This window comes from Pristis pectinata, chromosome 3 (assembly GCF_009764475.1).
Source record: "Pristis pectinata isolate sPriPec2 chromosome 3, sPriPec2.1.pri, whole genome shotgun sequence".
NCBI classification, from domain to species: domain Eukaryota; kingdom Metazoa; phylum Chordata; class Chondrichthyes; order Rhinopristiformes; family Pristidae; genus Pristis; species Pristis pectinata.
Window position 1 is genome coordinate 143,529,861 of NC_067407.1, and position 22,579 is coordinate 143,552,439.

A 22,579-nucleotide genomic window follows, 5' to 3' on the forward strand; every position below is an offset into this window, starting at 1 on the left:
GGTCTGGGGATAAGGGAGGGGGGACGGGTGGGATGTGGGGGAGGGAGTGGGGGGGAGATGTGTGGGTGGGGTTGGGGAGGGGGAGGGACGGGGGTGGTGGGCGGCGGAGGTGGGGGAGTGGATCGAGTCTCCTCCCCGGAGCGGCGATGGTTTCACTTTCGATTCTCGGGAGACAGCGGAGCGGAGACTCGGGTCCGGGTCTGCGGAACGCGGGGGTCTGCGGGTCCGGGGCTGCGGAACGCGGGGGTCTGCGGGTCCCGGGGGTCTGCGGAACGCGGGGGTCAGCGGGTCCCGGGGGTCTGCGGAACGCGGGGGTCTGCGGGTCCGGGGCTGCGGAACGCGGGGGTCTGCGGGTCCCGGGGGTCTGCGGAACGCGGGGGTCTGCGGGTCCGGGGCTGCGGAACGCGGGGGTCTGCGGGACCCGGGGCTGCGGAACGCGGGGGTCAGCGGGACCCGGGGGTCTGCGGAACGCGGGGGTCTGCGGGTCCCGGGGGTCTGCGGAACGCGGGGGTCTGCGGGACCCGGGGCTGCGGAACGCGGGGGTCAGCGGGTACCGGGGGTCTGCGGAACGCGGGGGTCAGCGGGTCCCGGGGGTCTGCGGAACGCGGGGGTCAGCGGGACCCGGGGGTCTGCGGAACGCGGGGGTCAGCGGGTCCCGGGGGTCTGCGGAACGCGGGGGTCAGCGGGACCCGGGGGTCTGCGGAACGCGGGGGTCAGCGGGTCCCGGGGGTCTGCGGAACGCGGGGGTCAGCGGGACCCGGGGGTCTGCGGAACGCGGGGGTCAGCGGGTCCCGGGGGTCTGCGGAACGCGGGGGTCAGCGGGACCCGGGGGTCTGCGGAACGCGGGGGTCAGCGGGTCCCGGGGGTCTGCGGAACGCGGGGGTCAGCGGGACCCGGGGGTCTGCGGAACGCGGGGGTCAGCGGGACCCGGGGGTCTGCGGGTCCGGGGCTGCGGAACGCGGGGGTCTGCGGGACCCGGGGCTGCGGAACGCGGGGGTCAGCGGGACCCGGGGGTCTGCGGAACGCGGGGGTCTGCGGGTCCCGGGGGTCTGCGGAACGCGGGGGTCTGCGGGACCCGGGGCTGCGGAACGCGGGGGTCAGCGGGTCCCGGGGGTCTGCGGAACGCGGGGGTCAGCGGGACCCGGGGGTCTGCGGAACGCGGGGGTCAGCGGGACCCGGGGGTCTGCGGAACGCGGGGGTCAGCGGGACCCGGGGGGGTGCGGAACGCGGGGGTCAGCGGGACCCGGGGGGGTGCGGGGGTCGGGCTGCGACATTCTGACCCGGGAGGGGCCCCACCCGAACGTGGGTCAGGGGCAGGTAGGGGTCAGTGGCTGGGGTCAGAGGGCAGGGTCAGGGACTAGGGTTAGGGACTGGGGTCAGGGTCGGTGACCGGGGTCAGAGGGCAGGGTCAGTGGCTGGGGTCAGGGGTCAGCATGGACATCCGGGAGGAGCTGTCCTGCTCCATCTGCCACAGCCTGTTCCACTGCCCGGTCACTACCCAGTGTGGCCACAGTTTCTGCTTGTCCTGCTTGGAGGGTCACTGGTCCCGCCAGACCGCCCACGACTGCCCGCTGTGTCGCCGACGGTTCCCCTCCCAGCCGCGGCCTGACAAGAACGTCACCCTCAGCCGCATCTGCGACAGCCTGAGGCAGCAGGAGGCCGAGGCTCCGGCCGCTGACCGCTGCCCCTCCCACGGCGATAGCCTGACCCTCTACTGCTGCACCGAGGGACGTGCGGTGTGTGGTCAGTGTGTCCGAGGGGAGCACCAGGACCACAGGACGCTCCCGCTGGAGCAGGCGGTCGAGGAGGCGTGGGTAACTCACCGGCACCGGCCCCCACTGATAACCCACCCCCGCTGACCAGTCCACACCCCCACCGATAACTGATCCCCACCCCCGAACCCCCACCCCTGCTGACTCATCCCCGCTGACCAGTCCACAACCCACCGATAACTGATCCCCACCTCCGCTGACCGGTCCCCACCGCTGACCGGTCCCCACCGCTGACCGGTCCACACTGCTGACTGGTCCACAATCCCACCGATAACTGATCCCCAACCCCGCCCCCCAACAGCCCACCCCCACCAACCCACCCCCACGCCGCCTGTAGCCAGTCTCCCACACGCTGCCTGTATCCAGTGACCCACATGCCACCTGTACCCAGTACCCCACACGCCGCCTGTACCCAGTGACCCACACACTGCCTGTATCCAGTGACCCACATGCCACCTGTACCCAGTACCCCACACGCCGCCTGTACCCAATGACCCACACACTGCCTGTATCCAGTGACCCACATGCCACCTGTACCCAGTACCCCACACGCCGCCTGTACCCAGTGACCCACACACTGCCTGTACCTAGTACCCCACACGCCGGCTCTACCACAGTTGAGCAGTGTGTCAGACTGATGTGCCGGTTGGACTGTTGCAGGACTGGGTTCGAGGACAGCAGGATGCAGTGGAGACGGGCCTGAGGGCGACAAGCAGAGCGAAGGACGAGCTGACGCAGAGGGTGGCGTCCCTGGGGGTGAGCCCTACTCTGCCGTTGGTGCTGGGGGCGTGAGAGGGGCACTGTGTCTCGGGGGTCCCTCACCCTCAGGAACTGGGTCTCTGCCCACCCATGGGTGCCCCCTCAGAGGGTGAGCACAATTTCTGCGGGAGAGGCACGACTGGAGACCACAGGTTGGGTCAGCAGTGGTGAGGGGGTGGCTGGTGAGGCATCACTTGGCCAAATAGCCCTATATATCCCCTTGTCCGGAGGCTCATGAGAGGGTGGGGGAGGGGAGGGGAGTGTGGGGGAAGAGACAGGGTGCAAGGAGGAGGTGACGGAGGGGTGGGGTGTGGGGAGGGAGGGAGAGAGGGAGGGAGGGGAGGGGTGGGGGAAGAGACGAGGTGCAGGGAGGAGGGTGAGGGCTCGGGGTGGAGGGAGGGATAGGTAGAAGGGGGATGGGAAGGGAAGGGTGGGGGCAGGAATCCCCACCAGATGGGGGAGCCCCACCCCCCCTTCCCTGAGCTGATGGCAGTCGCTGCGGTGGGCAGAGCTGCTGCCCCACAGCCCCAGGACGGGGTTCGATCCCGACCTCCGGCGCTGTCTGTGTGGAGTTTGCACGTTCTCCCCGTGGGCTCCCCCCACCCCCAGGTGCTCCGGTTCCCACCCACATCCCCATCGGCTGCTGTAAATTGCCCCCAGTGAGGGGGAGGGGGTGAGATGAGGGGGGAGGGGTGGGGGGGAGAGGGAGGGGGAGGGGTGAGAGGGGAGGGGGAGGTGTGAGGGGGAGGTGTGAGGGGGAGGGATGAGAGGGAGGGGGAGGGGTGGACTGGGTGTGGGGTTCGATGGGGAAGTGGGGGCCGGAATGGTATGGATAGCACAGAACGGATGGGATGAAGGGCCTGTCTCTGTCCCCAGGACTCGGTGAGCCGGCAGGGGGCAGAGGTTCGGGGGGCCCTGCAGGGGCTGTCGGCCCTGGTGCGGGGCGCGGAGGGGCTGCTGGAGGGGCTGCTGGAGGGGGCGGCCCGGCAGCTGGAGGCGGAGGCGGCGGCGGAAGCAGCGGCGCTGGAGTGGAGGGAGGTGTGGCTGAGGGAGCGGCGGAGGGAGCTCCGCACCCTGCTCACCCAGGACACGGCTGGGCTGCTACAGGTAGGGACCCCGACAACCCCAGCATCACACCCTGGGACCCCCAACACACCCCGGGATCTCCCCGGGACCCCAACACACACTCCCGACACACCCCAGGATCCCCCCCACCGGGACCCCCGACACACCCCGGGACCCCCAATGTACGGGATCCCCAACAACCAAGACAGCCCAACGCCTCCCAAAAATATCCCCAGACCCCAAACCTTCCCACACTCCCCACTCTTTCTGCCCACCCGTCATCCTCTCCCTCCCATTAACACCTGCCTCCACTCCTCCCTCACCCTCCTTCCAAACACCCCAACTCCCCCCTAACCAGGATGCTGTGTTCTGTGCTGTAGGGCTGGCGGTCACTGGACAGCTGCCCAGCCGATCTGCCCCCTCCGGCCACTGGGACGGACGTCTGGACGGTCCTGAGGCAGTTACCAGGAATGATAACGGAACTGGGAGATCGGCTGGACGCACACATGCAGATGGTCACCCGGAGATGGTCCGTCCGTCCCGGACCGGTCGGCTCAGCGGGAGGTCAGTCCCGGAGTGTCCCACTGACCCGTCGTCCCACCTGTACCCATTGTGTCCCACTGACCCAGCGCCGCCTGTACCCAGTGTCCCACTGACCCAGCGCCGCCTGTACCCAGTGTGTCCCACTGACCCAACATTTGCCTGTACCCAGTGTCCCACTGACCCAGCGCCACCTATACCCAGTGTGTCCCGCTGACCCAGCATTTTCCTGTACCCAGTGTCCCACTGACCCAGCGCCACCTGTACCCAGTGTGTCCCACCGCTCTGCTGGGAGCTCACCTGGAGCAGTGACCCTTTCATTCAGTGGGACGCCTGCGTGGGAGACGGGATGTGACGGAGGGGTCTGGGGCGCCTTGTTGGTGCTCAGTGCCTGTGTCAGTGTTCTAGAGTCACAGAGGTGTACAGCACGGATAAAGGCCCTTCACCCCGTCCGTGTCCGTACTGACCAAGATGTATGTTCAAGCTAATCCCATTTCCCAGCACTTGGCCCATATCCCTCTAAACTTCTGTCATCCATATACGTCCACATACTTGTACATAAATGTATCTAATGTACCTGCCTCACCCACTTCCTCCAGCAGCTAGTTCCACACATCTACCACCTACTGTGTATAAAAAGTTGCCCCTCAGGTTCTTATTAAAACCTTTCATCTCTAACCTTAAAACTATGTCCTCTAGTTTTAGATTCCCCAACCATGGAAAAAAGACCGCTCACCCTACCTATGCCCCTCATGATTTTATCTACCTCCATGAGATCACCGCTCAGTTTCCCTGCATTCTGGGGAATAAAGTCCCAGCCTATCCAACCTCTCCCTGTAACTCAGTCGCTCAAGTCCTGGCAACATCCTTGTAAATCTTTTCTGCACTCTTTCCAGTTTAATCACATCCTTCCTATAACAGGGTGACCAGAACTGAACACAGTGTGGCCTCACCAACGTCTTGGGTTGTACAATCACAACACAACCTCCCAGCTTCTATATTCAATGCCCTGACTGACAAAGGCCAGTGAGCCAAAAGCCTTCTTCACTGCCCTGTCTACCTGTGACTCCACATTAAGGGAACTATGCACCGGTACTCCAGGTCCCTCTGTTCTACAACAGCACCCAGGGCCCTTCTGTCAATGTAAAAGTCCCACCATGATTTGTCCATCCAAAATGTAACACTTTGCACTTATCTGAATTAAACTCCATTTGCCACTCCTCAGCCCACCGACCCAGCCGATCAAGATCGTGCTGCAGTTCCTGATGCTCCTCTTCACCAACCCTGGACACCACTTATTTTAGTGCCGTCTGAAAACTTACTATTTCTCGTATATTCTCATCCAAATCATTAATATAGATGTCCCTGGCAATGGGACCAACACCGACCCCTGGGTCACACCTCCAGTCTGAGGAACATCCTTCCACCATCACCCCCTCTTTCCTACCATCCAGCCAATTTTGTAACCAGTTTGCTCGCTCTCCTTGGATGCCATGTGATCTAATCTTCCAGAGCAGCCTACTATGTGGAACCTTATCAAAAGCTTTATTAAAATCCATATATACTATGACTACTACCCTCCCCTCATCAACTTTCTTCGTCACTTCATTAAAAAACTCTATCAAATTCATCAGACAAGATCTCCCACGCATGAAGCCATGCTGGCTACCCCGATCAATCCCTGCCTTTCCAAATGTAAGTATATCATCCCTCAGAATGCTTTCCAGCAACTTCCCTATCACGGATGTCAGGCTAACGGGTCTGCAATTACCGGATCTAGCCTTTCAGCCTTTCTTAAATAAAGGCACAACATTTGCTGCCCTCCAGTCTTCTGGCACCTCACCAGAGGATAGCGATGTTGCAAATACCTCAGTGAGGGCTCCTGCAATTTCTTCTCTGGCTTCCCATAGTGTTCTCGGCTATACCTTTTCCAGACCTGGAGATTTTTCTTTCTTTCTTTTCCAATCTTTTTATTCATTTTCAAATTAATAAACATAACAGTAGTAATTATACACGTGATACAAAGAGATCGGGATTACAGTAATAACTTAATGTACACAGAGTCAAATGTGTAATCTGAACCTCCCAATCTCTTGATAATTGAGCATGTAAAAGATTTTAAAAGAAATTTGATTATATGAAAAAAAACACAAACCAAAAAAGAATAACAAAGCGAATAGTAATAATGAACAAAAACTGACCAAAAGCTAAACAAAAGCCGGGCTGTCGTATTTCATCGGTTAAAAGCATTGTTATGTCACTAACTCCGCTCCTCTGTATTCCAGTAGAAAGTTATTGAAAAGGATTCGGAAAAGGTCAGCTTACATCATATGAAAATACTGGATAACTGGGCTCCAAGATTCTTTAAATTTAACCGAAGGATCTGAATTTTTTCTAAGTTTAAACATGTTATAGTTTGGGAAAACTATTGGAATGTGGTAGGAGGTTTAGGATCTTTCCATTTAAATAGAATGGATGTCCTGGCTATTAGTGTAACAAATGCAATCATACGACAAGCTGAGGCAGATAGATGGCCAGAATCCATCACTGGTAACCCAAAAACTGCAGTAATAGGGTGAGGCTGTAAATCGATACTCAATACCACTGAAATAATATCAAAAATGTCTTTCCAATATTTTTTCCACAAGAGGGCAGGACCAGAACATGTGTGTCAGGGAAGCCACCTCTGAATTACATCTGTCACAGATTGGATTTATATGGTTAAAACAACGGGCTAACTTGTCCTTCGACATATGGGTCCTGTGAACCACCTTAAACTGTATCAAAGAGTGCCTGGCACACATTGAAGATGTATTAACTAATTGAAGAATTTCTGTCTCTGTGGGTAACAGTATCTGAAGTTCTCTTTCCCATTCGTTCTTAATTTTATCAGATATCCCTAAACGTATTTTCATAATCAGATCATAAATTGTTGCTATCAAGCCCTTCTGATAAGGGTTAAAACCTAACATTTTTTCTGTAATTTCAATTTGATGTGGTATCGGAGAAGTAGGTAGAGTAACATTTAAAAAGTTTCTAATCTGTAAATATCTAAAAAAAATGTGATCCAGGCAAATTGTATTTATTAAACAACTGTTCAAAGGACAAAAAGTTATCAACGAATAGATCACAAAAGCAGATTATTCCCTTTGTCTTCCAGAGAAGAAAAGCTGGATCAATTCCAGATGGTTGAAAGAAAAAATTGAATAGAATAGGACATGATGATTTATCTACCTTCCTACATCCTAACACATGCAACACCTCTTCTACCATGATATGGACTGCTTCCAAAACATCTCCCTTAACTTTGCCAGGTTCCCAAGTCTTCACATCTTTCTCCATGGGAAAAGCATGGGAGAAATAATCACTGAGAACTCTGCTCACCTCCAGCAGCTCCACACACAGATTCCCCCTTGGTCTTTGAGGGGCCCTATCTTCTTCCTCGTCACTCTTCTTCCCTCAATGGACTTTAAACATCTCTAAAGGTTCTCCTTAATTGTCTCTGTCAAAGCCACCTCATGCCCCCTCTTGACCCTCCTAAGTTCCTTCTTGAGTATCCTCTGGCATACTCTACACACCTCCAGCGGTTCACTTGGTCCCAGCTGCCTGTATCTGACCCAAGCCGCCTCCTTTTTCTTTACAATATCCCTTGAGATCCAGGGTTCCCAACTCCCAGCAGCTTTAACCTTTTACTTTAACAGGAGCATGTAATCCTTGAACTCTTGCTGTCTCACTTTTAAAAACCTCCCACTTACCAGCGTTGCCTTTGCCCACAAACAACCAGTTCAATCAACCTTTTTGCAAGCTCCTGTCTGATACTGTCAACATTTGCCTTGCCCTAATTCAGAACTTGAACCTGCGGGCCAGTTCTGTCCCTTTCCATAATTGTTTTAAAGATAAAGGACCATAAAACCACAAGACATCAGAGCAGAATTAGGCCATTAGGCCCATCGAGTCTGTTCTGCCATTTAATCGTGGCTGATTTATTTTACCCCCTCAACCCCATTCTCCTGCCTTCTCCCCGTAACCTTTGACACCCTCACTAATCAAGAACATATCAACCTCCACTTTAAATATCCCCAGTGACTTGGCCTCTGCAGTGTCTGCGGCAATGAATTCCACAGATTCACTGCCCTCCAGCTGAAGAAATTCCTCCTCTGGAACTATGGTCACTGGTCCCAAAGTGCTCCCCATCCGTGACCTCAGTCACTTGCCCTTCCTTATTTCCCAGGAGTGGATGAAGCTTTGCCCTTTCCCAGGTATACTTCCTGAACAGCCTGATTAATTCCACCCCACCTAAACCTTCAACACTCTGGCAATCCCAGTCTACATTAGGGAAGTTAAAATCTCCTACGATGACAGCTCCATGTTTCACACAACTTTCCCCGACTCCCCTGCATTTTTGTCCCTCTGATTCCCCAGGACTACTTGTGGCCCTGAAGTACGATCCCAACAAGGTGACCATACCCTTCTTATTCCTCAGCTCCTCCCACAAAGCCTCACTGGATGATCCCTCAATAATTCCATCTGGGAATACTGCTGTGGTGTTCCCCAGAATCAAAGAGCAGCTCCCCCTCCTCTCGCCCTCTCTCCCCCCTCCACCTCTACCGCCTAAAGCACCTGTATCCCAGAGCACTGAGCTGCCACTCCTGCCCTTCCCTTGGCCATGTTTCCGTAATGACTGTAATATCCCAGTCCCACGTCCCCCCCAACGTCCCCACCCACGTTCCCCCCCCCCCCCACGCCCCGGGTCCCTCTGCCTCACCCGTCACACCTCCTGCATTGAAGGAACTGCCATTTAATCTGACGTCCCTCAGTGGGCGGGACTAACGACGGAACTCTCTGCACCATCCAGACGGCCAGGCACCAGGTCCAGACGGCCAGGCACCAGGCCCACACACGTTGAATGTCACCGCTTCTTCCAGAATCTTCCAGCCTGAGAACAGCGTCAACACAGTGCTGGACATAGAAACCACAGCGGACGCGGCCAGGGTCACGGACGCGGCCAGGGTCACGGACAGCGGTACGGCAGCCCCTCCCCACACACACAACACATCCCTCCCGTACCACTCCCTGCACCGCCCCCCCCCCACAGTGCGACGTTCCCTCAGTACTGCCCCGCCCTCAGTGAGACACTCACTCGACACTGCCCCTCCCAAAATGACACTCCTTCCATACCCCCCTCTGTACCCCCCCAGTACTGCCCCTCCCTCTGTACCCCCAGTACTGCCCCTCCCTCTCTCCGTACCCCCCAGTACTGCCCCTCCCTCTCTCCGTACCCCCCAGTACTGCCCCTCCCTCTGTACCCTTACCCCTGTACCCCCCCCCCCCCGACTATCTGTCATTCACTCTGTGCCTGAACACTTGCCCAGGTGAGCCGGCCCTGCCTCTGGACGAGGGCGGAGCCTCAGTAGTGGGCGGAGCCTCAGCAGAGGGTGGAGCCTCGGCGGAGGGCGGGGCCTCGGCAGAGGGCGGAGCCTCGGCAGAGGGCGGAGCCGTCACAGCACCAGTGACCAGGCAGCAGTTACTGCAGTGTGAGTATCCCGGATGGTTTGTCGTCTCCCCGGCGCCAGGGTCGGGGGTGGGGGGGGGAGCCTGGGGGGAGCAGCCGGAGGTCAGGGTCCTGATGACAGCGGTAAAAGGGGGCGCAAGGCGAGTTCAGGAAGCGGGGTCACTGATCGGGTAGATGGGATTAATGTGGCATCAGGGTGGGCACAGACGGGGTGGGCCGAAGGGCCTGTTCCTGTGCTGCTGTGTTCTGCCTTCATGCAGGGAGCCTGAGGAGTGGGGCAGGTGCCCTGAGCGTCGATGGGGACGTGTGGCTACCACGGAGACTGGAGCAAGTGCTGGGCCTCCACGTTCCAGGGGAGGGAACCTTCAGTGGTGACCAGCGAGGTTGGAACGGGGCAGGGGCAACTAATCGTGGTGACTGTCCCGTTTCGGGTCTGGACCCTTCTTCAGGACTGAAGATAGGAAAAGGGGAAGCCCGATATATAGGAGGGAAAAGCAGAGCAGTGATAGGTGGACAATAGAGGGGAGGCGGGGTGGGCACAGGGTGGTGATAGGTAGATGCAGGTAAGAGATAGTGATGGGCAGGTGTGGGGGAGGAGGGGAGAGGAGACCCACCGGGGGATGGGGCAAAGGTGGGGACAGGGAAAAGGGGGGGTAGAAAAAAAGAGAGAGGCTGGGGAAGGGAAGAAGAAGCATGGTGGGGGGTGGGGAGGGGGGTGGGGAAGGTTGGGAGAATTCAATGTTCATGCCGTTAGGCTGCAAGGTTCCAAGATGGAAAATGAGGAGCTGTTCCTCCAGTTTGCGCTTGGAATTCTCCTGGCAGTGGAGGAGGCCGAGGACTGGCATATCAGTGACAGTGTGGGAGGGGGAGTTGAAGTGACCGGCCGCGGGGAGATGCAGGTCGCGGTTACGGACAGAGCGCAGGTGCTGTGTGAAACGGTCACCTGGTCTGCGTTTGGTGTCACCAATGTAGAGGAGGCCGCACTTGGAGCACCGAATGCAGTCGATGATATTAGGGGAGGTGCAGGTGAACCTCTGTCTCACCTGGTGAGGCTGGGCAGGTGATCAGCAGCTGGGATTTAACGTGATCAGTGTGAGGTGAGGTGAGGTGAGGTGAGGTGAGGTGATGCACTTTGGAAGGACTGACGAGGGCAGGACACGCACCATGAATGGCAGTGCCCTGGGAGTGGTGAGGAGCGGAGGGACCTGGGTGAGCAGAGGGACCCCTGTGCAGTGCAGGTGGGGAAGGGGGCGTACAGGAAGCTGGCCTGCATTAGCCAGGGCACTGAATACAGCAGCAGGGTTAAGGCACAAGTTTACAACACTCTGGTCAGGCCACTGCTGTGTGGTGGTCTGTGTGCACTGTAGGAGGCACATTACTGTGCTAGGGAGGGTGCAGTTGGTGCTGCTAAGTGGGTTCGGTGTGGACGGGTACGTGATGGTCAGCATGGACTGATGGGCTGAAGGGCCAGTGCTGTGTATGGTCAGTGTGTGTCCGTGTGACCATGTGAGGGGTGCGGTCACTGTCCTGTACTGACCCGTCCCGGACCGACCCTATGATGAAGACGGTCACTGTCCCGTACTGACCGCTCCATCTCCCCGTGTCCAGACTGATCCGTCCCTGACCGACCCTGTGACGGACGGTCAGTCCCGGACTGACCCATCCCGAACCGACCCTGTTACGGATGGTCACTGTCCCGGACTGACCCATCCCGGACTGACCCTGTTACGGATGGTCACTGTCCTGGACTTACCCATCCCAGACTGACCTGTCCCAGACCGATCCGTCCCGGACCGACCCTGTGATGGAGACGGTCACTGTCCCAGACTGACCCGTCCTGGACCGACCCTGTGATGGAGACGGGCACTGACCCGTGCTGGACCGACCCTGTGACGGAGACGGACACTGTCCCGGACTGACCCATCCCGGACCAACCCTGTGATGGAGACGGTCACTGTCCTGTACTGACCCGTCCCGGACCGACCCTGTGACGGAGACGGTCACTGTCCTGTACTGACCACTCTCAGACTAACCCTGTGTCAAGAGACGGTCACTGTCCCGTACTGACCTCTCCCTCTCTCCCCAGACTGGACGGCAGTGACCTTCGACCCGAGCACGGCTTCGGTCCAGCTGCGGATTTCAGAGGGGGGGCTGGTGGCCCACAACTCGCTGCCGGACGTCCAGACGTACGGGGAGAGCCGGGAGCGCTTTGACCGGATGCCCCAGGTGCTGGGGGCGCCGGGGCTGGACGGCTGCCACTACTGGGAGGTGGCGGTGAGCGGGGGGCCGCTGATGGTGGGACTGGCCCGCCACACCCTGAGCCGCAAGGGCAGGGGAACCTCCTGTCTGCTGGGCCGCAACAACTCCTCCTGGTGCCTGGAGCTGTCCGAGGGCACCGCCACACCTTGGCACCAGAACCAGGCCGGGACCCCCCTCCCAGCGCCCTCCCCCCTCGTCGGGCTGCACCTCGACGTCCCCCAACACTCCCTTACCCTGTACGGCCTCGACCACGGCCACAGCCTGACCGTCCTCCACCACTTCCACCTGTCCGCACCCCCACCTCTGTTCCCAGCCTTCTACATACACCGGGGGGCCAGCGTCCGCATCCTGACCCCAGGCTGAGCTGGGGGGGGGGTCAGCTCCAGGAGGGTCAGGGGAAAGGGAGGGTCAAGGGTCAGGGCAAGACAAGTTTTTCGCTGTACCTTGGCACAAGTGACAATAATAAACCAATTCCAATGAAGGAGGTTCGGGGGGGGGGGGGGGGGCGGGGGGGTGGGTTCAGAGGTCCAAAAGGGTAAGGGCAGAGGGTCAAGGGTCAGAGACCCTGGAGGGTCAGGAGATTCGGGGGGGGGGCAGGGGGGGGTTCAGAGGTCCAAAAGGGTAAGGGCAGAGGGTCAAGGGTCAGAGACCCTGGAAGGTCAGGGGACAGGGCACGGGGTGAGGGAGGGCCAGGGGTCTGGACAGGGGCAAGGAAGGGTCAGGGATCAGGGTTCCAGGAGGATTGAGGAAAGCTGGAGGTCAGGGAACAAGGTCAGGGGTCAGGGAACAAGGCCACGAAGGGGCAGGATGGGCACAAGCTGACGTCAGGAAAAGTCACGGGGTTGGGGCGGTTGGTCAGTGAGGGTCGCGGGATCAGTGAGGGGTCACGGGGCCTCTGGCCCACTCTCAGGCCATCACCACCACCAAGCTCCGTTCATTATCTCCCCGTCTCACCAACGCCACCCCCCCCCCATCCCACTGACGTTCTCCCCTCCCCCACCCTTCCCCACCCCCCCCCGCCCCTCCCCTCCCCGGTTGTAGTCGTCACTCCCACCCCTCGGGCTCTCCCGACGGGCACGAGGACACGGCGCCAACCCCAGTCCTGTCCCGCACCGGGCGCTGGTCTAAGGCAGGTTGCTGAGCCAAGCTGGACACAGCCGCACGAGGCGGAACGACAAGGTTTATTGAAGCGAAGCCACGACGATGGACAATGTACAGCACTGTAACCCCGGGCAGAGCCTCACTGATAATAAAACCCCTCAGACCTGCACATCTCACACAACGAACCATGACCTCTCGTAACGAGCTCTGACCCGCGACACCCCCACTCACAGCAGTACAGCATCTGTGGAGGGAGACGGGCAGTCGGGTCGAGACCCTTCATCTGGGCAGAGGGGAGGTAGTCGATGTAAGGGTGGGGGGAAGGGATGGGGCGGGGGCGGCAGGTGATGGGTGGATCCAGGTGAAGGGGGGCAGGGGAGTGGGAGTGATGTCAGAAGCTGGCTGAGGCGAATTCTACTGCTCACTGCCCCATTCACCACACCGGGGGTCAACGTCAGCTCATCGGGGGTCAAAGGCACCTCCTCCCGAGGGCTTCTTCCCAGACCGGGAACCCCAACACCACATCTGTCCCAGACCGGGGACCCCAACATCTGTCCCAGACCGGAGACCCCAACATCTTGTCTGTCCCAGGCCGGGGACCTCAACATCCGTCCCAGACTGGAAAACACAACACATCTGTCCTGGACCAGGGATCGCAACATCTGTCCCAGACCGGGGACCCCAACATCTTGTCTGTCCTGTACCAGGGACCCCAACATCTGTCTCAGACCAGGGACCCCAACACCACATCTATCCCAGACCAGGGACCCCAAAATCTGTCCCAGACTGGAGACCCCAATGCCACACGTCCTGGACCAGGGATCGCAACATCTGTCCCAGACTGGGGACCCCCACCACATCTATTCCAGACTAGGGACCCCAACATCTGTCCCAGACCGGAGACCCCAACGCCACACGTCCTGGACCAGGGACCCCAACATCTGTCCCAGACCCCAACACCACATCGGTCCTGGACCAGAATCACAACATCTGTCCTGGACCGGGAACCCCCTGAACTCCACCCCCACTGACCCATTCACATTCCCAACCCCCTTCCCTGTAACCCCAGCTGCACCCATTCCCCTTCCCCCCACCCAGGTCCCCAACTCCTGCGTGCCCCCCCCACCCCTGGGACAGCCCCTCCATCAGGCCCACTGCTCCTCCTCCTCCTGCCGGGACAGCTCCTGGAAGATGTGGCGGGGCTGCTGGCGGAGGGAGCTCTCGATGTCCCGCTGCTCATCGGCCGAGGCCGGGGGCAGCGCTGCCTTCAGGTCCGACTCGATGGCCTCGATCCGCTGCTGGACCTGCCCCTCGAACTCCTGCCGGCTGCTCACCACCCGCTCCATGATCATCGCGCGGGCATCCTCACAGTCCTGCTGCAGGAGCTGGCGTTCCGACAGGAATCTCGGATCCTCCGGGTCCAGGGTGATGAGCCGGCCCAGCCGGGTGACCCGCTCCATCAGGAAGTTGGTGGAGATGTCCACGTAGGTCTTGGAGATCATGTGGACCAGGCAGGAGATGTTGGAGGCCTGGAAGGCCTGGGTGTAGATCAGGTCCCGCACCAGCTGCTGCTGGCTGTAGTTCTGCAGCTGCTGCGCGTCCTCACTCTGATCCGCAAACATCTGCAGGGACTTGCTCAGGCAGATGTGGATCAGGTTGGAGACCATCTCGAAGAAGCGGATCATCTTGGTCCACTGCTCCCTCACCCTGCCCAGCGCCTCCATGCCCTGCGCCAGCATCTTCAGGGTGGTGCCGAAGTCCACCTCGGTGACCTGGCACTGTGCCATCCGCCGCACGATCTCCTCCAGCTCCCTGTTGCTCTGCTTCAGCCCCTCGAAGCTCCTCTGGTACTCCCGGCGGGTGCTCTCCAGCTGGGCCTTGGCGTTCTCCACCCGCAGCCGGGCCTGGGTCACCAGCGTCTGCACCAGGCTCTTGTCCTCAGGGTCCTGGGTCTTGGTCGCCCGCGACAGGTTGGGCGCACTGGGGGGGAGCAGCGGGGAGCCCGAGGCCGCGCACCCGGCGCTGAACTTCAGCACCTTGCCGTAGAGATCGGCAATGCGGGTGGCCGCCCTCTCCAGCTGCTCCTCGCTGGGGCTGGGGCTCTGGCCCACCTTCTCCAGCTGCTGGCACAGTCCCAGCCCCCTGTGGCAGAGGGCAAGGGCAGCCTGCCGGGGGCTGCCCTCCTCCTCCTCCTCCTCCTCCTGATCCAGCTCCTCCTGCACCCTCTGGAAGATGCGGTGAGCCTGGCCGGTGACCTGTCCCAGCGGGGTGGTGGGGCTGAGCCTGCCCTTGGAGGTCAGCAGCTCCTGCAGCTTCACGGCAGCCACCATCAGCTGGGTGCAGGAGGAGAGGAGGTGGCTGCTGAGGGGGCTGTGGGTCGGGGTGTGTGGGACGGCGGCCGGCTCCTTGCTCCGAACCTTCTCGGCAATGGCATTGCCCACGTTGGCCAAGGACTCCACCACGGTGGTGGACAGGCTGACGGGATCTGCCGTCACCACCGACATGAAGCCTGACACCAGGCTGCCCAGCGCGTTGATGGAGTTCTCCACGGCCAGCATCCCCACCACGCCCCACTCGCTGGGCGCCCTCTCCACTGCACTCCGGTAGCTGTGCTGGGCCTCGTCCACCTCCCGCGTCATCCGGGTGAAGTACTCCTCTGCCCGCGTCCTCTCCGCCTCCACCGTGGCTCTCCTCCTCTCCGCCTCCTCCAGGGCTCGCCTCGCCCCCTCTGCCTCCGTCTCGAACGCCCCCTCGGCGCTGGTGCAGGCCTCCAGCAGCTCGTGGAGGAGGTCGGTGATCGCCAGGAAGGCTCCCTCCACCTCTCCGGCCAGCTGGCCGCACTCCTGGGCCACGGTGCGGATGCTGCCCAGCTGCCGGGGCAGGAGGCCGGCCAACATCTGGCGGTCTCCCTGGAGGAGGGTGCGGACGGCGGCCCGCGTGTGCTCGGGCACGCTCTGGGAGTGCAGCCGGATCTGGTCCATGTTCTTGTGGGCCAGGTTGAAGGTGCGCCAGCCCTGGTTGCTGACCTGCATCAGGCAGGCGCGGAAGGACTCGGGGTACTTGATGTGCTGGAAGCGGCGCTCGGGGCAGTGCCCGTTGACCGGGAAGTCTCTGGCCGACGAGATGGTGATCAGCTGGCCCAGGATGGCGATGGCGGTGGGCGCTGGCGTCAGGAACTCCTCCCAGTTGGCGTAGGGCTGCATCAGCAGCTGGCTGTCCCGCCGCAGCTCCTCTGCCTTGGTGTGCCTCAGCAGGGCGCCCTGCATGGAGGCCAGCACACCGTCCTCTGCCGTCGCCATGGTGACGCCTGTCAACACAGGGGCAGGGCACGGGTCAGTGCATCTCATCACCTCCACCAATCACGGGGCGGGCACAGTCAGATCCCACTGGCAGGTGTAGGGTGGGTCATTGGTGTCGGGGGGGGGGAGTAACAGGGGAGGGGCACACTGAGGAACAGCTCACTGGGCAGAACACACACAGAACATAGAAAACCTACAGCACAATTCAGGCCCTTCAGCCCACAAAGCTGTGCCGAACATGTCCCTACCCTAGAAATTACTAGGCTTACCCATAGCCCTCTATTTCACTCAGCTCCATGTACCTATCTAACAGTCTCTTGAAAGACCCTATCGTATCCGCCTCCACCACCGTTGCCGGCAGCCCATTCCACACACTCACCACTCTCTGAGTAAAAAACTTACCCCTGACATCTCCTCTATATCTACTCCACAGCACCTTAAACCTATGTCCTCTTGTGGCCACCGTTTCAGCCTCTGACTATCTACCCAATCAATACCTCTCATCATCTTATACACCTCAATCAGGTCCCCCCTCATCCTCTGTCTCTCCAAGGAGGAAAGGCCGAGTTCCCTCAACCTGCTTTCATAAGGCATGCTCCGCATCCCAGGCAGCATCCTTGTAAATCTCCTCTGCACCCTCTCTATGGCTTCCACATCCTTCCTGTAGTGAGGCGACCAGAACTGAGCACAGTACTCCAAGTGGGGTCTGACCAGGGACCTATATAGCTGCAACATTACCTCTCGGCTCCTAAATTCAATTCCCCGATTGATGAAGGACAATACACCATATGCCTTCTTAACCACAGTCAACCTGCGCAGCCGCTTTGAGCGTCCTATGGACTCGGACCTCAAGATCCCTCTGATCCTCCACACTGCCAAGAATCCTACCATTAAGACTATATTCTGCCATCATATTTGACCTACCAAAATGAACCACTTCACACTTATCTGGGTTGAACTGCATCTGCCACTTCTCAGCCCAACTCTGCATCCTATCTATGTCCCTCTGTAACCTCTGACAGCCCTCCAAACTATCCACAACACCCCCAACCTTCATTTCATCCGCAAACTTACTAACCCATCCCTCCACTTCCTCATCCAGGTCATTTATAAAAATCACAAAGAGTAAGGGTCCCAGTACAGATCCCTGAGGTACACCACTGGTCACCGACCTCCACTCAGAATACGACCCCTCAACAACCACTCTTTGCCTTCTGTGGGCCAGCCAGTTCTGGATCCACACTGCAATGTCCCCTTGGATCCCATGTCTCCTCACCTTCTCAATAAGCCTTGCATGGGGTACCTTATCAAACGCCTTGCTGAAATCCATATACACTACATCTACTGCTCTCCCTTCATCGATGTGTTTAGTCACATCCTCAAAAAATTCAATCAGGTTCATAAGACAGGACCTGCCCTTGACAAAGCCATGCTGACCATTCCTAATCATATCATACCTCCCCAAATGTTCATAAATCCTGCCTCTCAGGATCTTCTCCATCAGCTTACCAATTTCCTGGGCTATCCCTACTCCCTTTCTTGAATAAGGGAACAACATCTGCAACTCTCCAATCTTCCGGAACCTCTCCCGTCTCCACCGATGATGCAAAGATCATCGTCAGAGGCTCCGCAATGTCCTCCCTCGCCTCCCACAGTAACCTGGGGTACATCTCATCCGGTCCCGGCAACTTATCCAACTTGATGCTTTCCAAAAGTTTCAGCACCTCCTCCTTCCTAATATCTATATGCTAAAGCTTTTCAGGACGCTGCAAGTCCCCACTACAATCCCCAGATCTTTTTCCGTGGTGAATACTGACGTAAAGTATTCATTAAGTACCTCCGCTATTTCTTCCGGATCCATACACACTTTCCCACTGCTGCACTTGCTAGGCCCTATCCTTTCGCATCTTATCCTCTTACTCTTCACATACTTGTAGAACGTCTTGGGGTTTTCCTTAATCCTGCCCACCAAGGCCTTCTCATGTCCCCTTCTGGCTCTCCTAATTTCCTTCTTAAGCTCCTTCCTGTAAGCCTTGTACTCCTCCAGACCTCTAACATTACCGAGCTCTCTGGACCTTTTGTAAGCTTTTCTTTCCCTTTTGACTAGATTTATTACAGCCTTTGTACACCACGGTTCCTGTATCCTATCATAACCTCCCTGTCGCATTGGAACATGCCTATGCAGATCTCCACACAAATATCCCCTGAACACACACACACTCTCTGACACACACACAGAGCTACACACACACACTCTCCCAACCTCTCGCTGACCTGGGGATCTCCCCGGGCACACAGTTCCGCTTGGCGGTGCGGGAGTGGGAAGTGAGAGTGAGCCGTGGGCACTAGGCTGTTCCTCGACAGCAGAGCCCCGGGAGCCCTGGTGCTGGGGAGCAGGAGGGTGAGGGGCAGGAGGGTTGGGACCTCATCATTCCGGATTTCCTCTCAATTCCCCAGCCACACCCCCTCTCTGTCCCTCCTCGTCCCCAACCGACACCTGTCCCAGCCTCCCCCTCTCCCTGCTCCATCCAGCCCCACCCCTCCCTCTGTGCCTACCCCCCCTCGCCTTACCCCAGTCTCTGCCCCTCCTTTGTCCCTTCCTCCCCCCCCCCCACCGACTCCGATCCGCTAAGCCCAGGCACAACAACCAATGGCAGAGCTCTCTGCCACCACAAAGCCCCCGAGAAGGGACGGTGCACATGTCCTGCCCGCTCCCCCCGCAGCTGTGAGGGTGACCCTGCAGGGAGTGTCCGTCCTCCGCCCGAGCCAGGGTGGAGATGTCACCAGCTCCTCCACCGACAGGTGGCCGCGCTGGAGACCGCCCCACCCCGAGGGTACAGGAGTGACCCCTCACTGAGCAGAGACCCTTGTATCACGCTGGGTCTGGGGGCGTTCCAACCTCGCCCCACCACCCCCCCCGCCCTCCAAACCTCACTCCCCACTCAGCTCCCTGCACCGTCCCCTCCCCTCCACACCTCTTCCCATCCCCACCCCCTCTACCACCCCACCCCATCAGTCTCCCTCCCCACCTCATCACCCCTTCCCTGTGCCTCACCTCTGTCCTCACACCATCTCCCTAACCCATCCTCCTCCCCTCCCCTTCCCTCCCCAATCCCAGTGTCCCACCCCTCCCCAACTCCCTGCCTTACCTACCTATCCCCTCCCCTTCTCGGCCCTTCCCTCCCCCTCTCCCTCCTCTCCCCTCCCCTCCCCTCCGTACCATTCCCCACTACTTATCCTACCCCTCCCCTCTCACTCCCTCCTTCCCCCTCACGACCACCAGCCCACCCACTGCTCTCCCTCCCCTCCCCATGCATACCCGTCCTCTATACACACCTCCCCTTCCCCCTCCCCTAACCCCCCACTCCCCCACACCTGCCCCCATTCCCCTTCTACACCCCCACCACTCCCCCCTCCCCTATACCCGCTCCCCATCGTACCCCCACTCCCCCTGTATACCCCCTCTATACCCCCCACTCCCCCTATCCTACCCCCCACTCCCCCTCTATACCCCCGCTCTCCCTGTATACCCCCACTACCCCTATACCCCCTCCCCTACCCCCACTACCCCTCTATACCCCCTCCCCTACCCCCATACCCCCTCCCCTACCCCTCTATACCCCCTCCCCTACCCCCACTACCCCTATACCCCCTCCCCTACCCCCACTACCCCTCTATACCCCCTCCCCTACCCCCATACCCCCTCCCCTACCCCTCTATACCCCCTCCCCTACCCCCACTACCCCTATACCCCCTCCCCTACCCCCAATACCCCTCTATACCCCCTCCCCTACCCCCACTACCCCTCTATACCCCCTCCCCTACCCCCACTCCCCCTCTATACCCCCGCTCTCCCTGTATACCCCCACTACCCCTATACCCCCTCCCCTACCCCCACTACCCCTATACCCCCTCCCCTACCCCCACTACCCCTCCCCTACCCCCACTACACCCCCTCCCCTACCCCCACTACCCCTATACCCCCTCCCCTACCCCCACTACCCCTCCCCTACCCCCACTACCCCTATACCCCCTCCCCTACCCCCACTACCCCTCCCCTACCCCCACTACACCCCCTCCCCTACCCCCACTACCCCTATACCCCCTCCCCTACCCCCACTACCCCTCCCCTACCCCCACTACCCCTATACCCCCTCCCCTACCCCCACTACCCCTCTATACCCCCTCCCCTACCCCCACTACCCCTCCATACCCCCTCCCCTCCCCCCACACCCCTCTATACCCCCCATTCCCCGGACCCTCACCCGCTCCGCTCCGGGTTTCCGACCCCACCCGCGGGCTGTCAGTCAGGGGGCGGGAGGGGGACGGCGACCAATGACCGTCCGGTGCGCTGCCGAGCTGGCCAATCGACGCGCACTACGCCCAGCGGCCATCCAATGGGAGCGCTTCTTCCGGACTACGGGCCGTGACGTCACCGACAGACGGGACCAGTGGGATGTGAGGGGCAGAAAGCGGAAGTAATGAGGAGTGGGGGGGTGAGGTGAGGGAGGGGGAGTGAGGGGGTGGGGACGGATGGGGGGTGGGAGTGTGGGGAGGGGAGGGGGAGTGAGGGGGTGGGGACGGGTGGGAGTGTGGGGAGGGGAGGGGGAGTGAGGGGGTGGGGACGGGTGGGAGTGTGGGGAGGGGAGGGGGAGTGTGGGGAGGGGAGGGGGAGTGAGGGGGTGGGGACGGGTGGGAGTGTGGGGAGGGGAGGGGGAGTGTGGGGAGGGGAGGGGGAGTGAGGGGGTGGGGACGGGTGGGAGTGTGGGAGGGGAGGGGGAGTGAGGGGGTGGGGACGGGTGGGAGTGTGGGGAGGGAGGGGGAGTGAGGGGGTGGGGACGGGTGGGAGTGTGGGGAGGGGAGGGGGAGTGTGGGGAGGGGAGGGGGAGTGAGGGGGTAGGGACGGGTGGGAGTGTGGGGAGGGGAGGGGGAGTGTGGGGAGGGGAGGGGGAGTGAGGGGGTGGGGACGGGTGGGAGTGTGGGGAGGGGAGGGGGAGTGAGGGGGTGGGGACGGGTGGGAGTGTGGGGAGGGGCGGGGGAGTGAGGGGGTGGGGACGGGTGGGAGTGTGGGGAGGGGAGGGGGAGTGAGGGGGTGGGGACGGGTGGGAGTGTGGGGAGGGGAGGGGGAGTGAGGGGGTGGGGACGGGTGGGAGTGTGGGGAGGGGAGGGGAGGGGGAGTGAGGGGGTGGGGACGGGTGGGAGGGTGGGAGTGTGGGGAGGGGAGGGGGAGTGAGGGGGTGGGGACGGGTGGGAGTGCAGGAAAGGGAGTGAGGGTTGGGGGGAGGTTGTGGTGGGGGGGTTGAGGAGAGAAGGGGGCTCGGTAGCTTGGTTGGAGGAGGTGAGTGTGTGGGGGGGAGGGGGAGGGGGAGGGGGAGTGGGGGGAGGGGTGAGAAGGGGAGAGATGGGGTGGGGCAGATCACATGAGGGTGGGGGGGTCAGGTGGGATGGGGGAGTGTGGTGGGGGAGGGGGAGGAGTGGTGAGGTGAGGGGGGATGGAGGGAGAAGGGGGGGTTGGGGGGAAGTGGGAGTGAGGGGGAGGGGAATGTGGGGTGGTGAGGGAGGGGGTAAAGGGAGTGGGGGCTAGGGGTGGTGGAGAGGAGGCGGGGGTGTGGGTGAGGCTGGAGGAGGAGGGGAGCAGTGGGTGGGGGGAGGTGGTAGGGAGGGGGAGAAGGGGGGATGGAGGGGAGTGACAGGGGAGGGGGAAGGAGATAATGGGGAGGGGAGGGGGAGCAGAGGGAGAGAGGGGTAGGGCAGGGGGAAGGGAGGGGAGAGGGGTAGGGAAGGGGAGCAGCGGGGAGAGGTATGAAGACAGCTCTCCTCTCGGCCCTACCGAATTATCCTGTGATCCTGTCCCCGGTCGCTGGTCCCTGAACCTGGGAAACCGTCCACCACACATCCAGCCTGTTGATTTTGGCTCAATCATGTCTAACCCTTTTTATTCTGGCTTCTGCCCTCTTTCTTTCCAGTTCTGATGAAGGGTCTCGACCCAAAACGTCGACTGTTTATTTCCCTCCACAGATGCTGCCTGACCTGCTGAGTTCCTCCTGCACTTTGTGTGTTGCTCCAGATTCCAGCACGGGCAGAACCTCTTGTCTCCTTTTATTGTTTGTAGCTCTGCAGAATACGGCCCGATCGCCTTACACAACTTCCTCTGTACCATTTACGTCGTCTAGTAAAGAAAAACACAAAAGCTGGACACAGTTCTCCAGGCGTGGTCTTCCCAAAGCTGTGTGTAATTGTACTTGGATCCTTCGCTCCTGTATTCCGGCCTC

At 60.2% G+C, this 22,579-nt stretch overlaps 2 protein-coding genes across 8 annotated transcripts in view; one reads left to right on the plus strand and one right to left on the minus strand.

The window, feature by feature from the left end:
- Positions 1-1,267: 1,267 nt before the first annotated feature.
- LOC127568670 (tripartite motif-containing protein 65-like) lies at positions 1,268-12,913 on the plus strand. 3 transcript variants are annotated; one of them, XR_007956052.1, is made up of 8 exons: positions 1,268-1,814; positions 2,433-2,528; positions 3,408-3,638; positions 3,977-4,160; positions 8,992-9,159; positions 9,509-9,670; positions 11,735-12,432; positions 12,519-12,913. XR_007956052.1 is itself a non-coding variant. In XM_052012680.1 (7 exons), the coding sequence occupies exons 1-7, from the start codon at positions 1,434-1,436 to the stop codon at positions 12,268-12,270; spliced, it is 1,758 nt and encodes a 585-aa protein (XP_051868640.1). In that variant the 5' UTR covers positions 1,268-1,433; the 3' UTR covers positions 12,271-12,913. The 3 variants fall into 3 exon arrangements, 2 of the variants coding, with proteins under 2 accessions (XP_051868640.1, XP_051868641.1); XM_052012680.1 differs by having other exon boundaries at positions 11,735-12,913; XM_052012681.1 differs by lacking the exon at positions 8,992-9,159 and having other exon boundaries at positions 11,735-12,913.
- Positions 12,914-13,055: 142 nt separating this feature from the next.
- LOC127568664 (uncharacterized) overlaps positions 13,056-22,579 on the minus strand; it is a 235,837-nt gene continuing 226,313 nt past the window's right edge. For 2 of the 5 annotated variants that reach the window (XM_052012668.1, XM_052012667.1), the window contains exons 3-4: positions 22,338-22,476; positions 13,056-16,315 (exon numbers count right to left, since the gene is read on the minus strand). In XM_052012668.1, coding sequence (XP_051868628.1) covers positions 14,154-16,315; positions 22,338-22,467 — 2,292 coding nt within the window. In that variant the 5' untranslated portion in view covers positions 22,468-22,476 and the 3' untranslated portion in view covers positions 13,056-14,153. The other 3 variants (XM_052012670.1, XM_052012669.1, XM_052012671.1) reach the window with 3 other exon arrangements.

Bases quoted from the DNA above. Each gene is read 5' to 3' on its own strand.
- LOC127568670 (XM_052012680.1), top strand. From the start codon at position 1,434: ATGGACATCCGGGAGGAGCTGTCCTGCTCCATCTGCCACAGCCTGTTC. The intron at 4,161-8,991 runs GTCAGTCCCGGA...TGCACCATCCAG, and splicing joins ACCGGTCGGCTCAGCGGGAG to ACGGCCAGGCACCAGGTCCA. The intron at 9,671-11,734 runs GTGAGTATCCCG...CTCTCTCCCCAG, and splicing joins CAGGCAGCAGTTACTGCAGT to ACTGGACGGCAGTGACCTTC.